Genomic DNA, 17,742 nt, shown 5'->3' with positions numbered 1-17,742 from the left:
CTATCTAGACGCCTCTGTCATTGAGATAATTCAGCCTGAGTGCTTACGTGTGCGTGTGTGCGTAGAGCAGAAGAGAGCAAGAATTCTCCTCAGAGCTTGGAAGGAGAGCTAAGAAGAAAAAGACAGTGGTATGCCTCTTCTCTCACACGCACATTCGAAAGTGCAAACACCCCGCAAGGTCTGTATCTTAAGTAATAAGCAGTCGTGAGTAGTAATGCCATTAGGAGGGAGTCGCTTTAAGAGAGGCTTGGGGATTTGGGGCAGAGAGGATGTTGGGGGAGGAGGGGCTTTGGCACCAGTAGCGGAGCTGGAAGGACCCTAGAGACACAGTCGCGTTGCTGTCTTCTCCACACTTTGGTCTCTCGGCCGTGACCCCCCATCTCTGTGACTGGGGTGCAGCGGTTACTGCAACAGTTCAAGTGTTCGGGAAGTTCTGTTTTTCTTGTCAATGAAAACTAAGCTCTGGGTTTTTTTCCTCCCTCCTTCTTTCAGATCCCGGTCTCCAGAATCTCCCCCATGCCTTTTCCTACATCGCAGGTCTCTCCCAGGGCTCGTTTTCCAGTCTCCATCACTAGTCCTAACAGAACAGGAGCCAGAACTCTTGCAGACATCAAAGCAAAAGCCCAGCTGGTCAAAGCACAGAGGGCGGCCGCCGCCGCAGCGGCCGCTGCTGCCGCCGCCGCGGCGTCAGTTGGAGGGACCGTTCCAGGACCTGGCCCCGGGGGCGGACAAGGCCCCGGAGAGGGCGGTGACAGCCAAACCGCTGGAGGAGGGAGGCCAGACTCAGACCGAGGCCGCGAACCTGGAGAGGGCCCCACCCTGGAGTTGGCAGGAACTAGAAGCGGGGGAGGTCCGAGAGAGCTTTTACCCTGTGGGCCAGAGACTCAGCCCCAGTCTGAGACCAAGGGCCCCGAGCAGGCACGGCCTCCTGGTGTCTCTGGAGCACAACTACAGCAAACCCCCTCGGTGCCTCCAACCTCTGCCAGCGGTGGAGCCGGCGCAAGGGCCCCCTCCCCAGCCCGCACTAACGCGCCCCCACCAGCCGTAGGGAAGCCGGCTAACGAACCCCCGCACCCCCCCAGGGCAGCAGCCGCAGTGGCCTCTCTCCCCCACCCGCAAGGCCCCGGGACCTGCAGACAGGAGAAGGCGCCTTCTGCTCCGGCGGCTTCCGCTCTCATCTCAGGTGCCTCCCCACCTGTTCGTTTCGCAGCCGATGGCACAGTCGAGCCCAGAGCAGGTTCTGGTAGGAATATGCCAGACCCTTCGGCCTCAGCAGAGACAACCGCTAGTACTTCAGCGGCTGGGACTCCCTCTCCTTTAACATCGTTGTTGACCGCAGCCGCTTTAGAAAAGCTTCCTGTACCCCAGGTCGGTGTGACTGTAGCGCCTCCGGGATCAGCTCCGTCCTCGAGCACTTTGCCAGTAGCTTCTAGCCTTAAAACTCCAGGAACTTCTTCAAATTTGAATGGACCCATGCCAAGGCCGAGCTCTAGTATCCCTGCGAATAACCCTTTGGTCACTCAGCTGCTTCAGGGCAAAGATGTTCCCATGGAGCAAATTCTGCCTAAACCTCTCACCAAAGTTGAAATGAAAACTGTTCCACTGCCCACGAAAGAGGAGCTGGGGACGGGAGCGCTCACCGGCGCCGGCGCCACAGAAGACAGCGTCAGAGAGGAAGGGGGTGAGAGGCAGTCCCACCCGGCTCTGCAGCAGCTGGGGAAGGCCTTGCAGAGTAAGCAGCTCCCCCAGGTTCCAAGACCCCTTCAGCTCTTTTCAGGTAAGGAACTGAGGGACTCTAGCATTGACACCCACCAGTACCAGGAAGGACTAAGCAAAGCCACCCAAGAGCAGATCCTTCAGACTCTCATCCAAAGGGTTCGGAGGCAGAACGTTCTCCCATTTGTGCAGCCCTCCCAGTTCAACTTCGCTCACTCAGGTTTCCAGTTGGAAGACATCTCCACAAGCCAGAGGTTCATGCTGGGTTTTGCTGGCAGAAGGACATCGAAGCCTGCCATGGCAGGTCACTACTTACTTAACATTTCCACCTATGGCCGGGGTTCAGAGAGCTTTAGGAGGACCCATTCTATAAACCCTGAAGACCGTTCGTGTCTAAGTAGCCCCACGGAGGCCTTGAAAATGGGGTACACAGACTGTAAAAATGCAACAGGAGATAGTAGCAGTGGCAAAGAAGAAGATACGGATGAGGAAAGTACCAGTGATGAGCAAGAACCCATCGTGGTGAAGGAGGAGCCCCAGGCTGCCCAGGGTCCTGGCAGGTTTGAAGCAGGTTCGGGGCCCCACAGTAGAGAAGCCCTATCCACCAACGATTGTTTAGCAAAGAAGAATGTGAAGGCGGAGACACCAGTGCATGAGCAAACCACTTTAAGCAAGGAGAATTACCTGTTCGCGAGAGGCCAAACATTTGATGAAAAGACCCTAGCCAGAGATTTTATTCAGGCAGCACAGAAACAAATGGCTCATGCAGTGAGAGGCAAGACGATGCGTAGCAGCCCTGAGCTTTTCAATTCTACTGCTCTTCCTCTGACCGCAGACAGTCCCACCCATCAGCCTCTCCTCCTCCCACCACTGCAGACCCCGAAGCTGTATGGAAGCCCCACGCAGATCGGGCCAAGCTATAGAGGCATGATCAATGTCTCCACCTCGTCCGACATGGACCATAACTCTGCTGTCCCGGGGATGCCTGACTGTAGCCAGGTGGCTAGCAATGTAGGTGATGTCATGTCCTTTTCGGTGACTGTCACTACCATCCCTGCTAGCCAAGCGATGAATCCCAGCAGCCATGGCCAGACCATTCCTGTTCAGGCCTTTCCTGAAGAGAACAGCATAGAGGACACACCTTCGAAATGTTACTGCCGATTGAAAGCCATGATCATGTGCAAGGGGTGTGGAGCATTCTGCCACGATGATTGCATTGGCCCCTCGAAACTGTGTGTCTCCTGCCTTGTCGTTCGGTAACGAGACTAGAAAGAGAACACGCTGTAAAGGAGGCAGGGAGGGAAGGGTTGATGAGATGTGTTTTTTGCGTCCTTTCGGAATCACAGAAATAAATAGGTTTCAATTGTCTTAAGAGACAGACGTTACTTAATCAGGAATACAGAGTACAGATCTTATATTTTAGAGGAAGAGCACCTTGTATAGTAAGTCTAGGTCAAGCAAGACTTTGTGAATTTGTGACAAGTTTGCACTTAAAAATCATGTAAATATGTCACATTTTGTTTTAACATTGTTTTCCCAAGTGTTTAGGTAATGATGTATTTGAATTCAGATTTATGTTCCACTTCACGTGACTCTGAGAAAAGTTTAATGCCATGCATGGTTAAAGGAAGCTGTCTTTCTTCTCTCCTTTCCTAAGAGGCCAGGAAAAGGAAGGAATGAAGGAATGGTCTGGAGAAATGACCATTCAAGCTGATTATGTCATGATGGTCTGACTGCAGGCTTTACTTAGATTATTCAGCCTTGGTGGGATTTGGCTTCAGGGTTTACTCAGTCCCTTTACCTTAGACAGAACCTTCTTAAGTTCAAATTTTTGATACTGTATTAATTTCATAGGTAGTAATTCAGACTCTGAAAGCTCTTGACCTGGTTCTTGGCTTCCACAAACCAGTACTGTTGCCAAGCTCTCTGCTTGCGCTTTGTGGCCCCCTGCCCTCAAGGCCCCCTGCCCTGCCCTGAGACCGTGAACGTGGCCCACGAAGGGTGTGCCACCCCAGGCCCCTGCTGTTAGCTGAGCCTGTGCCGGGCAGCAGTTCCAGCAGTAACATCCGGGTACCTGGTCAGTCATGGGAGCTTACAAACAGGTGTGAGATGCTAGTAGAGCAGTAACAAAAAATGTTAGCGATGGGGTGATTTGAACTCTGTGTTTTGTTGGGCAAGGGAGTAAAAAAAAGTGCAGAAACTATTAAACTGAACATAACGGACTTTGGAAAACGATTTTTAACCCTAGAAACAAGGTAGCCTCTCTTTTCCTCTTCTTGCCCAACCCTGTTCCCTAATGTTCTGTAGTCCGCTGTTGTGCAGGAGGGAAAGCTCGTTGCCACATTTGCCCGTTCTGTTTAGCCTGTTTTGACCTCCCAGGCATCTGAGGAGTGTGGAATAATCTTACTAGATACTACTTTGAACACAACGTGTGCACACAGACATACACAGTAAAAGTTAGACACTTCTCCTGTTCTGGAAGATACGTCCTCTGTTTTGGATTACTGCTTTCTATGCACTAGAAATTTCTAATGTAAAGGGGCTTCAGTAAATGGCTAAGGGAACATCTAGAAAGGAAGAGAAGTTAGCTCCAAAGTTTTGTTGCTTGTTTTGTTGATTCTTTTTTGTTTCCTTTGTTGTTGTTTTTTAAATCTTGTCACTAGTGACTGAAGAGTTTTTGAGTACATATATTTAGGTCATGGTTAAAGAACATTAAAATAAATCTACAATTTATCAGAATTTGGTATTAAGGAACCGGGTATTGTCAATATGCATCATGCATATTGATTTTAAGTTTTCCTAATTTCAAGTGTGTAAAGTAAAAATACTACTGCACCCTAGTACACTTAGTATTCAGGATGTGATATTGACCATATGCAGAACAGGGTAACTTGTTAAGTCACATTCCAGATTAGGAGAAAGTAGACAGTAATACTCTTTGCTCTTCCCCATTCTGTTACCCATTCTTCACCCCGCATTATACATGCTTTTAATACTTTTGAACCCCATAAGAAACTTAATACTTCACTGTTTTTCAGTTTTTGCTTCTGTTACTTCTTGTGGCTCAAGGCGAATACAGGATTAATATCTCTGTTCTAGTTTCAGCCGAGACAATAGGATGTCCGCCTAATTTCCCCTTTTCTTCCGGCACACACACAAGGATCCAGGGATAAGGAGTAAGTTCTCTAGCCAAGATCCAGGAAGAAACAAAAATGGTTCAGTTCCCCAAACTTTCAGTACTCTGTGTAATCCAAGGGCAGGGGCTAAAAGGACCTATTGCTGGTTAAAACTCTGTGCTCAGTTTCCTCACTCCCCATGTTCAGTGCCAGGACTGAGGGCTGGTCTGTGTGCTGGAAGTGCCTGAGTATTTCAGAACTAACCCCATGCTAAACATGAATTACCAATTTGGATTGATCAAAGTGAACTTTCTTCTTTGCACCTTTCCTGTCGTAGGAAGTCTCTCCTCCACGGTTCCCGTAATCTGAGTTTGGACAGACTAACCAGGAGAGGAGGAAAGGGATCAGGGATTTTCAAGTCCATTTGGAGAGCAAACCGTATCGTGCCTCTTCTTCTTGACCAAGGCTCTTGCAGATAGGTCCTAAGCATTATTATTCCCCAGATTCTCTTAACAAATGATACTCAGCTAAAAAAATATTTGCATTTATGAATGTCCCTGAGACAGGATATGTCAACTAGGTACACTGCTTCAGTCTTGACAAAATGAGAGGATAGGTTCTCTCGGCTTGGTAGTAAATTGAATACAGTCTGTTCGTCAGTTTGTTTCAACACAGTGGTTTCAGGTAGAAAGTCATTCATTTTAAGAGCTGAACAGAAAAACAACAGCAACAATCCAAACACATTAACAATACAATTTGGCCCTTTTGAAAATGAAGCAGTAGGAACAAGAAAAATCTTTATATTATTGAGAGCATGGTACTCCAATACCTTTAAAGCAGTTTTTATTTTAGGTTTTCGGAGTTGCTTTACCTTTCAGTTCAATCTGAAAGGTTGCTAATCAATGCTAACCTTTTTTTTTTTTTTTTTTAATGGTATTTAGTTGCACTATTTCCAGTGACTAGTCAGGCATTATGCCTGATGCTTATGCCTCCAGGGTATGCTTCTCGAGCCTTCAGATACCTTCCATTGTAGGTCACATTGGGGAGATAGCATTAACAATAAATATGTCATCTCAGTCTTAATGACTGTTCTGAGTTGTCTAGTAGAGAAGGCTCCCTGAATCTTAAGAAATTCGATAAAAATTCTCCATCCTATTAAACAACCTGGGGTTGTTCACCCTACTATTCCTTAACCCCTATGCTCAAGATTCTGAAACTATCTGTGGTATCCCATGGAACATTTCTAAGAATAAGATCTGGCAAATGGGACATTTTTCTTGAAGAAGGGGAAGCATACTTGCGTGGGCTGGGAAGGCACCCAGATGTAGGTGTTAGGAATTATCTCAGATTTAAATAGCCAAAGGAGGACCTCCTTGCCTTCCCGGTGAAGGTGTAAATTCATACATATTGATGACTTGACAGTTAACCATCCTAATTGCTTATTATTGCCTTTCTCCACCTTAGAGCCCTTAAAGAACTCTTGGGTAAAATTATTTGTTATAATGAGGGGTTCTTCTCTGGTCATTACACCACTATTTATTTCTAGAACTCACTGTCAGTGAACAGTGCCAGGGTTTTCTCTGTGACCTGGAGGTTTCACTTCACAGCAAAGAGGGAAGAGTCCCCGTTGCATTACAACAATGTGCTAAGTAAAAAACTTGGCCAACGGTAGTTTTCAGCTCAATTTATAGAATAGTCCAAAGAGACTGAGAAACATGATGATAGGCAGGGATCTTTTCCTACCATGTTTCAATACCTACGTACCTATTGAAAGGGAACAATAGGTAAAACATTTCCTAAAGTTGAAGTAAGAGCTTCATAGATTCTTGGTTACTTTATTTTTTTTAATGCTTTACATTTGATACAACTATTAAAGATCAATTTTAAAAAAATAGCTTTCCAGTAATATATTTTAAGTAATATATATTTTAATATCTATGTAAAAAGTGACAGTGGAAGACTTTGAATTTCTCATATATGGTATGTTTATGTAGGACCTCACTGTTAAGGCACAAATTATTACAAAGGAAGTTACTCTAAAGACACTCAGATTATTTCCGAAAAATGCAATAAGGGGAATAGTTTTGGAGTTTATTTTTTATTTTAAAAGAAAATCGACTTATTTACCACGAGCTATTTTTTTTCTTCTGGCTTATAAGGTTTGTACAGACTGGTTTGGTAAATGCTAAACTTTTGTGTCTTTTGCCTTTTTAAAGGAATTGTTAACATTGGAATTGAGGGTATGTACAGAGAAGTTGGTGTCAACACCATTTAAAAAGTCATATTTTTTCACAAATATAGAAAAATCATTTTACATAAGAATTTTAAGTATTTGCAATAAATATATGTATATAGATTGTATGTATTCATATATTCTTATTTTTCATTTTATTATTAAGTAAAAGATAATTAAAGTGAAAATAAAAACCTTGGAGTTTTTGGTGACTCTTGAGGTCTGACATCGTCTGAGAGCGGTGCGGGTTAAGGGCCCTCAGCTGTTCCCTTATATCACCATTGCAAGGTTACCACAGATTGTGTAGAAGAGTCAAAATGAGGAATTTGGTGATAAACAAATCAGGGTAGCGTATTTCTTTCAGAACTCTAGTAAAAATATTAAATATGCCTAATCCATCTGTCTCTGTTTTCACCCTTGAACTGTTCTCTCTCTTAACCATGGGATGTTACTGGGAATGTTAAAAACAGACAAACACAAAAACATGGTGCATTCTTTTTTTTTTTTTTAAGATTTTATTTATTTATTTGACAGAGAGAGACACAGCGAGAGAGGGAACACAAGCAGGGGGAGTGGGTGAGGGAGAAGCAGGCTTCCCGCGGAGCAGGGATCCCGATGTGGGGCTCGATCCCAGGACCCCGGGATCATGACCCGAGCCAAAGGCAGACGCTTAACGACTGAGCCACCCAGGTGCCCCCCTCTTTTTTTTTTTTTTAATGTGCCCACTGTTTGCTTCTAAAACAAAGAATGGTAAGAAAATATCTCAGGGGTGAAAATAGGTTTTTCTATACCAACAGTGGTTAATAATTCATTAGCAAACATTCACTGCCACCACCTTGCAGGCAGTAGGAGTATGTGAAGAAATAATTTCATGAAGATAATCGAAAACTTGTTTTCTGTTTCCCAGTTCTTCTCTGAGAAGTGAGTTTCCTAACCAGTTCTGTATCCTTCCTGATGAGTCTGAGAGGGAGTTTCCTAACCAGTTTTAGGTCCTTCTTGATTGATCCGGAGAGCTAGAAGAGCTAGGAGAACTTTGATTTTGATCTCCGAAGTGTCAGGAAGGGCATTTATGCAAATGAGGACTGAGCCAGTTACTAGGAGAGCTTAACTGTCCATGGTCCCAACCTACGATAGCCTGGAATCCTGCTGTTCAAGAGATTTTGTGGTTGCAAATACTTGGTTTTAGGATCTGATTGAAGGAGCCAAACACTACCTAGATAATCTTTGGAAGTAAAGGTATCTGGCCCATTCTTTAAATACAGATTTATTGATGAAATAAAAAATAAGGTCAGAACTTCACGAATGTATCTTAGTGACCCATGAAACTCACTTTTTATTCTAGTTCCCTAGTTCTCCCCATAATTACTCAGCCATGATTATTTTCACTGATAAAAATAGCATATTTTGGAAATTAATAAGGATACATAGAATGCCTTTTAAAAGATCGCTTTGTTATTTTTCAAAAATTGAAATTTCAAACATCGGGGTTGCCCAAAGACGTTGAAGATCGTTTACCAGTCCAAGAGAACAGCATTCTAAATCTTTGCTGAAAATATGCTTTACTAAAGGAAATTTCTTATGTCTCAGGGAACATCTGCATCCTTACAATTCCCATATATAATAGGAGTGAAAGTGAAATATTTCAATGTGTGTGAACCAGCCCATTGTGGCAATTTCCAGAAACCACCCCCCGTCCGCCGTTCATAGTACATATTTGTAATTATTTAAATGGGCCTCCTACCTCTCTGGAAGTGAAATTCATATTCAGGTTAATGACATAGGGGCCTAAACGTATAGTTGATAGGCAGTTGAATGAGAAAGAGCAGTATACTAGAACACAACTTCAACTTGAATCCCCAGCTGTCCTTTATTTACATCACAGTCCAGAAACCTGTGTTCGATGCTTTTGACGCCACTGACCACAAGTGGTCTTAAGAAATAAGATTTTGCATAACGTTTCTAGCTGGTTTTGTGTACAAATCCTGTTGTTCACTAATTCATCTCTTTCTCGGAGCACCTACTATGTGCTAAGCACTGTACTAAGGTTCAGGTTCTGCAAGGGTAAACAAAAGCAGCCACGTAAATTGTAAAAGGTCTTCCTAACGTAGTAGCCATGCAGCATGTGTCTAGTTCAGGGCTCAAGGAGTATTGTATGCTACATATTTCCCAAGACATGATGGAAATTTAAGTGTAAATGAGTTACGGAAGGGAACCATTTGAGGCACTGGGTGAAACCCAGTGGCAAAACATGAAGCAAGAACGGAAAGGCATTGCCCCTAGGTGAAATAACAATGTGGAAATGAAAAGTCATGTTAGTAAAATTTACCTTTTCTGAAAACAATCATTGGAAGATGTAGAATTCTTTTTTTTTTTTTAAGATTTTATTTATTTGACACACAGAAAGAAGGAGAGAGCTAGCACAAGCAGCGGGTGTGGCAGGCAGGGGAGAAGCAGGCTCCCTGCTGAGTAAGGAGCCCGATGTGGGGCTCAATCCCAGGACCTTGGAATCATGACCTGAGCCGAAGGCAGCTGCTTAACTGACTGAGCCACCCAGGGGCCCCCAGAAGATGTAGAATTCTTAATAGAAACTTCAGGAAATTTCTTTTTTTTTTTTTTTTTTAAGATTTATTTATTTATTTGACAGAGAGACACAGCGAGAGAGGGAACACAAGCAGGGGGAGTGGGAGAGGGAGAAGCAGGCTTCCGGCTGAGCCAGGAGCCCGATGTGGGACTTGATCCCAGGATCCTGGGATCATGACCTGAGCCGAAGGCAGACGCTCAACGACTGAGCCACCCAGGCGCCCCAAACTTAAAGAAATTTCTTGGTAACGTCTCAGTTGAAGAAAGAATCCCTTTCAATTAATTCTGGTGAGTGCATCTGGAAAGATGCTATAATCTTAACTAACCTTTTCTAATAACTGTTAGGTAGATAATGCAGCCTACTTGTCACTGATGTTTAAACCCACAGGAAGCTTAAGGGAATTGAAACTAAACCTTGATTTTTATCTTGTAGTCTGGTGAGAATGAAGTGTATCCCTTTATTTTATATTGTTAAAGAGATGTTGTATCCCTGTTTTTTCTCCATAATGGATAAAATTAGTGTTCTAAAGTTTTTATTCTAATACTGTAGAATTGGCTCCCCCACCCCATCTCTAAGTCACAGAACTTGAATTACAAGAAACTTCAGCAGGATCCTAGCCTTTTTTAGTGGCCTAAATTCCCAATTCTTTGAGAATTTCTGGTAAAAAAAAAAAAAAAAAAAGTTTTTAAAGGATAAATCGTTGTATTTTGTTAGTGCTTATTCTTGAATTTTCCTTACCATTTATCATTAACTTGGATTGTTGGATTTGCAACTCAAATTCTGCATGCCAAAATATCCATATTCACCTTTCAGTCCAAGAGGTATTTGGTATATTCCACCGTGAAGTGTCTCAACTTTGTCCAGGAAGTAGGAGGGTGGGTATCCTATATTTTCCTAATACTTGGTGGCCTTAAACAGATTATTGGGTTTCTTTTATCGAGACTGTATGAACCAAGGAATCTCTATACCTCCATGGAGCTCTCAGTCTTAACCGATAAAGGTCATCCCTAGAAAGACTTCCTTATAACAGGAAGGAGGGACTGGGCCTGGAAGGGAGAGCCAGGGATGATCAGGCTGTGGAGATGGGCTATGGCCAGATGGTCGGTTCTCCTGAAGAATAACTTCCAACTCAATGTTCCTGGTTCTTCAAACTCAAAAGAGGCTAAAGGGAAATAAAAAACACTGATTTCCATCTTGACTGCAAAACCCAGAGAATGCCTAGGGGAGAAGAAAGGTAAACCCAAGATTGGATTTAAAAATAGGTTTAAGTAAACTTTCAGTTATTCTTAACTTACTCTTTTACGAAAAATTTTTTAAGGTTTTGGGTTCATATAATGTTAAATTGCCATGATTAGAACATGGAATTTGATTTGAGATATTTTATGGGCTAAGTGATGGTTTTCTATTGAATTATCTAGTGGCAGCTTTTGCTGCTGATCAGAATTTAGGGTTGTGCGCCTGTGTCTGTTAAATAATGTCAGTGTTGCTCATAAACACTATTAGGCCAACTTGAGTCAACACTTAATTTTATTAACTTTAATCATGGATCCTCTTCTTAAATACTTAAAATTTAGATTAACCCAATAAGAAAGCAATGCATTAAATGTTATCAAAATATTTGAAGATATTTTAGAACTATTATTTTACACACAGCCTATTTCCTTTCTATGGAAAGTGTGGTACAAAAAAGTTTTACTTTTTTACTTTCTTTCCAAAAGCCCATGTCTGATGTTTTCAGATACCTAGAGCTTAGAAATGATAGAGTTGGACTTTGGCCCTAAGTCAGCAATTCCTCATTTTAGGTTTTCAGGCAATAGCAACTTGAAGACATGGGTAGTGACCCCAACTGAACTTATATGTAATCAATTAACACAAACTTTAAATTAATGAAACTCTTGCAGAGTCTCATATTTGGTTTCCCCTTTGTTGCATAAGGAGAGAGATCTGGGCTGGGAAGGACCTGAAAATTTGTTCTTTGATAATAAACTACTGGTTGAAGGACAAGTTCTTATTAAATTCATAAAATTCATAGAATCCATGAAAGATCTCAAGTACATGACTAGTGAAACTCTAGAAATTAAAAACCTTTCTCTTAGCCGTAAGTGCTATGACCTGTTTTTTTAAAGCCCATCTTAATCCTGTGACTCATTGCATCACACCTTAAAACTTGCACCAGCACCAGGAGAAATCAGAATGGAAGAAATGACCTTGTGCTGGTCTTGTTCACTCTAAAATCCTTGTGCACATAGGCCTTAGCACTTTGACAGATGAAACTCTGCCTTTTAGCTCCTCTCACTATCGTCTTTATTCCTCTCACTTTTAGACTGTTCCTTGTACTGCTTGTATAAAACTACCTTCCTCAGAATTGAATGTATAATGTTTCTGCACATGGGCAAATTGTATTTTAATGACTCATTTAAGTTGAATAAAGGCATACAGTTTTACTCTAGCGACTGTGCCTTCTCTTTTCCAAAGAAACCAGATACCATGTTGAATGACTTACCTGTTTGTTGCTCCTTTTCTTGCACCTGATTACACAATTATCCCTGGGTCCTGGCTAAATTTGGGCACTACAGAAAGTGCCAGTCTCTAAGCAACACTCGAAGGGGCTTAAAGAATCGAACAAGAGCCAAAAAGCATGTGTTGTGCATTTCAAGAATAACAAGGAAACCTATACTACAAAGCCGCAGTAATCAAAGCAGCGTGGTAATGGCATGAGGACAGACCTACAGACCAAGAAAGTAGAACAGAGAGCCCAGAAATAAACCTTCACATATATGATCAAATGATTCTTGACAAGGGTTCCAAGACTAGTCAATGAAAAAAGGGCAGTCTTCAATAAATGTTGTCGGCAAAACTTGATATCCACATGCAAGAGAATGAAATTGGACCCTTACCCTACACCATACACAAAAATTAACTCAAAATTGATCTAAGACCTAAACATTGAAAGCTAAAAATATAAAACCCTTCTTAGAAGAAAATTAGGAAAGCTTCATAATTTGATTTGACAGTGATTTCTGGGATTTGCCAAAAGCACAGGCAACAAAAGAAAAAAATAGATAAATTGGATTTCATTAAGAACTAAAAACTTGGTAAAAACAAACAAACCTAAAACTGAAAACTTCTACATCAGAGGACATTATTCATAGTGAGAAGGCAGCCCACAGAATGGAGAAAATATTTGCAAATCATGTATCTACAAGAAATATTGAGAATATATAAGGAACTACAGCTCGACAACAAAAGAACAACCAATTAAAAAAATGAGTGAAGGACTAGAATAGATATTTCTATAGAGTAGATATACACAGACGGACAATAAGCATGTGAAAAGCTGCTAAAGATCCCTAACCACCGGGAAAATGCAAACCAAACCACAATGAGACAACTTCATACCCATTAGGATAGCTATCAAAACAAAATAAAACAAAACATGGGGCACCTGGCTGGCTCAGTCAGTAGAGCATGCGACTCTTGATCTCAGGGTCGTGAGTTCAAGCCCCATGTTGGGAGTGGAGTTTACTTTAAAAAAAAAAAAAAATATATATATATATATATATATGATCGAGTGATTTTTTTTTTTTTAAGATTTTATTTGTTTATCTGACAGAGAGACAGCGAGAGAGGGAACACAAGCAGGGGGAGTGGGAGAGGGAGAAGCAGGCTTCCCGCTGAGCGGGGAGCCGGATGTGGGGCTCGAACCCAGGACCCTGGGATCATGACCTGAGCTGAAGGCAGATGCTTAATGACTGAGCCACCCAGGTGCCCCTGATCAAGTGATTTTTTTTTTTTTTTTTAAAGATTTTATTTATTTATTTGACAGAGAGAGACACGGCGAGAGAGGGAACACAAGCAGGGGGAATGGGAGAGGGAGAAGCAGGCCCCCCGCAGAGCAGGGAGCCCGATGCGGGGCTCGATCCCAGGACCCTGGGATCATGACCTGAGCCGAAGGCAGCCGCTTAACGACTGAGCCACCCAGACGCCCCTGATCAAGTGATTTTTGACAAGGGTTTCAAGACTAGTCAAGTCCAAGTAAACTAGAGTTTATTTTTAAAAAATTTATATATATATGATATATATATAGTTTATATAATATATATATATAAATGTGTTTATTTTAAAAAATTTATATATATATATGATCAAGTGATTCTTGACAAGGGTTCCAAGACTAGTCAATATATATATGTGTGTATATATATATATATATATACACATACACACACACACACAAGAAAATAACAGTGTTGGCAAGGATGTAGAGAAATTAGAACCCGTGTGCATCGCTGGTGGAAATGTGAAATGGCTCTCCTGCTGTGGAAAACAGTAGGGCAATTTCTCAAAACAGAAGTACCATATGATCCAGCAATCTCACCTCTGGCTATATACCCCAAAGAAATGAAAACAGGGACTTGAACAGATATTTGTTCCTCAATGGTCATAGCAACATTATTTATAATAGCTAAAAGGTGAAACCACCCAAATGTCCATCAACGAATGGCTAAACAAAATGTGATATACTTGGAATATTATTCAGCCTTAAAAAGAAATGAAATTCTGACACACACTACAACATGCATGAACCTTGAAGGCATTGTGCTAAGTAAAATAGCCAGACACAAAAGGATAAATATTGTATGATTCCACTATACAGTATACCTAAAGTAGTCAAATTCGTAGAGAAATTAGAATGGTGGTTGACAGTGACTTGGGAGTAGAGAAGATTGGGAGTTTGTGTTTCAAGTTCAGGAGATGGATGGTAGTGTGGTTGCAACATTTGGAATGTACTTAATGCTACAGCACTGCACACTTAAAAATGTTTAAAATGGTAAATGTTATGTATATTTTACCACAAATTTTAAAAAAATATTTCAGGGCACCCGGGTGGCTCAGTTGCTTAAGTGACTGCCTTCAACTCAGGTCATGATCCTGGAGTCCCAGGACCGAGTCCTGTGTCGGTCTCCCTGCTCAGCAGGGAGCCTGCTTCTCCCTCTGACTCTCCCCCGTCTCGTGCTCTCTCTCTTTCTCTCTCTCAAATAAATAAATGAAATCTTAAATATATATATATTTATTTCAGAGAGAGAGAGAGAGCGTGTGTGCCCATGTGCGTGAGCAGAGAGGGGCAGAGGGAGAGGGAGAAAGAATCCTTGAGCAGGCTCCCCACTGAGCATGGAGCCTGAATCGGGCCCCATCCCAGGACCCTGAGATCATGACCTGAGCCAAATCAAGAACCTGTTGCTTAACTGATTGAGCCACCCAGGTGCCCTGTTTTACCACAATTTTTTTTTTCAAGATTTTATTTATTTGAGAGAGAGCACGAACAGGGGGCGGGGGGTGGGGAAGGGCAGAGGCAGAGGGAGAAGCAAACTCCCTGCTGAGCAGGGGGCCAGACTTCGGGGCTAGATCCCAGGACCCCGGGATCATGACCTGAGCCAAAGGCAGACACTCAACTGACTGAGCCACCCAGGCGCCCCTTACCACAAATTTTTAAAAAGGAACCTCAAGGGCGCCTGGGTGGCTCAGTTGGTTAAGCGACTGCCTTCGGCTCGGGTCATGATCCTGGAGTCTCGGGATCGAGTCCCACATCGGGCTCCCTGCTCAGCAGGGAGTCTGCTTCTCCCTCTGACCCTTTTCCCTCTTGTGCTGTCTCTCATTCTCTCTCTCAAATAAATAAATAAAATCTTAAAAAAAAAAAAAAAGGAGCCTCAAAAGTGGATTAAAAAAATAAGACTTGCCTAACATTTTCTTTTCTGAGCAACCTGAGAAGATTAATTTAAAAGTAGTGGTTTTTTTGCAGGGGTGGGGGTGGGCACCAGGGTGGCTTAGTGGGTTAAGCCACTGACTCTTGATTTTGGCTCAGGTCATGATCTCAGGGTCACAGGATCAAGCCCCGCCTTGGGCTCCACTCTCAGCACAGCATATGCTTGAGATTCTCCTCTCTCTCTCCTCTGCCCCTCCCCCTTACCCCTTCTCCCTGCTCCTGCTTGCACTCTCTCTCTAAAATAAATAAATAAAAATCTTTAAAAAGTAGTTTTTGGGGTGCCTGGCTGGCTCAGTCGGTGAAGCATGCAACTCTTGTCCTTGGGGTTGTGAGTTCAAGCCCCATTTTGAATGTAGAGCCCACTTATAAAAATTAATTTAAATAAATAAAGTTTTGTTTAAGAAAATGCAGAACCTAAAGTCCACCAGTGGAATTAAGAAAAACCCCGTAGCACTAAAGAAACTGGTAATGATGGATGGTTAGAAGAAGCCATGTGTCTTTGAGGGAAGCAAAGCTCTTATTAGAGTCCTCGCCGTGCAATGACTCAGCAAATTGTCCTTGATCTAAGAAATTACAGCTGAGAGTGGAACCAAATTCAACATTTTAGTATAGCCAGGAACCCAGGCCGTAGCATCAGAGTTGAAGATTACCAGAACCTTCCAGGAACCGATGGCAACGAGGAGTGAGTACCTTTTGAAAGTAGCAAACCATTAACCATCCTTCTCCCTCATATTAAGCAATTCTAGTGAAGAGTAGAGTTCTTGGAGTGGATATCTTTGCTGATCTGCGAGGTAAAAACGTATTTCATTTTAAAGTTTGCCTTTAAAAAAATTTTAGTCCAACATCTCTTTATATGAGCTATTTGTTTCTTGTGAATTTTCTGATCAGGACTTTTGTCAGGTTTTCTACTGGCATGTTCCTTTTTTTTTTTTTTTTTTTAATGACTTCTAAATGTTCTTCCTACAGTAAAGATATTAGTCTTTTGCTATGTGTGTTGCATGTATTTTTCCTAATTTTTCCATGTCTCCCATTCTTGTTTATAATCTGTTTTGCCACACAGAAACTCTTAAATTGAAATTCAATTGTTTTCCTCTAAGATTTTTGTTTTCGAGATGCCTGGGAGGCTCAGTCCTTAAGCCTCTGCCTTTGGCTCAGGTCATGAGCCCAGGGTCCTGGGATCAAGCCCCCCGTCGGGCTCCCTGCTCAGCGGGAAGCCTGCTTCTCCCTCTCCCACTCCCCCTGCTTGTGTTCCCTCTCTCGCTGTGTCTCTCTCTGTCAAATAAATAAATAAAGTCTTTAAAAAAATAATAAAAAATTAAAAATCGTTAAAAAAAAAGATTTTTGTTTTCATGATATACTTAAGAAGCCCTTATACATTGATTATAAAAACATTTAACAACCCCCCTTTTTTAATTCTTCTATAGTTAAAATTTTTTAAATTATATATATATATCCTCTCTCTCTTAAGTAAGGTCTATGCGCAACGTGGGGCTTGAACTCATGTCCCCAAGATCAAGAGTCCCATGCTCTATTGACTGAGCCACCCAGGCACCCCCAACATGGGGCTTGAACTCAAGACCCTAAGATCAAGCGTCGCACATTGCGCTGACTGAGCCAGTCAGGTGCCCGATTTTGTATTAATTTTTGTATATAGTGAGAGGAACAAATCAAAGTTCTTTTCTTTCCTTGTTGATATCCAATTGTTCTCACATTAAAAGACACACTGAATGACTTTCATATCTCTGTTGAAAATCAATTGTCCATATATGTGTGAGTCTATTTTTAGACTATTCTATTCCATTAATATGTTTGTATTATCTTTGCATCAATATCACATTGTCTTAATTACTGTAGCTTATAAATGGTTTAAAGTCAGGTAATATTAATCCTCCAACTTTGTTTTTTACCTTCAAATTCAGTTAGGCTATTTGTTTGTCCTTTGATTTCCATATGAATTATAGAACCAGTTGTCAGTTTCTGTAAAAACAGGATTTGAGCTGGGATTGTGTTTAAGGTATACATCAATCTGGAAGGAATTGAGATCTTAGTATTTTGCCATTGATCCATCTTTTCATTTATTTACATATTATTTAATTTCTCTTAGCAATGTTGTATAGGTTCCAGTGAATAGAGCTTTCATATATCTTTTGTCAGATTTAACCCTACGTTTCAATTTTTTTACATTAACAATTTTTTAAATGATACTGTGACAATTTTTAAAAAGTTCACTTTTAAAATTCAACATTCAATTTCTGAGTGTTAATTGGTGGATATGAACATTCACATTATAATTTTATACAGATTTTGCTAAAATCAATTGCTAACCTCACTT

General features: G+C 41.8%; 1 protein-coding gene across 2 annotated transcripts in view; it reads left to right on the top strand.

The window, feature by feature from the left end:
- The window catches only part of ASXL2 (ASXL transcriptional regulator 2), a 141,526-nt gene extending 129,433 nt beyond the window's left edge, over positions 1 to 12,093 (top strand). For both annotated transcript variants that reach the window (XM_078056071.1, XM_036075518.2), the window contains one exon: positions 493 to 12,093. In XM_078056071.1, coding sequence (XP_077912197.1) covers positions 493 to 2,976 — 2,484 coding nt within the window. In that variant the 3' untranslated portion in view covers positions 2,977 to 12,093. The remainder of the gene's footprint in view (positions 1 to 492) is intronic.
- Positions 12,094 to 17,742: the final 5,649 nt, after the last annotated feature.

The sequence above is a fragment of the Halichoerus grypus genome, chromosome 10 (assembly GCF_964656455.1).
Source record: "Halichoerus grypus chromosome 10, mHalGry1.hap1.1, whole genome shotgun sequence".
Lineage (NCBI taxonomy): Eukaryota > Metazoa > Chordata > Mammalia > Carnivora > Phocidae > Halichoerus > Halichoerus grypus.
This window is presented reverse-complemented; position numbering and strand designations above follow the sequence as displayed.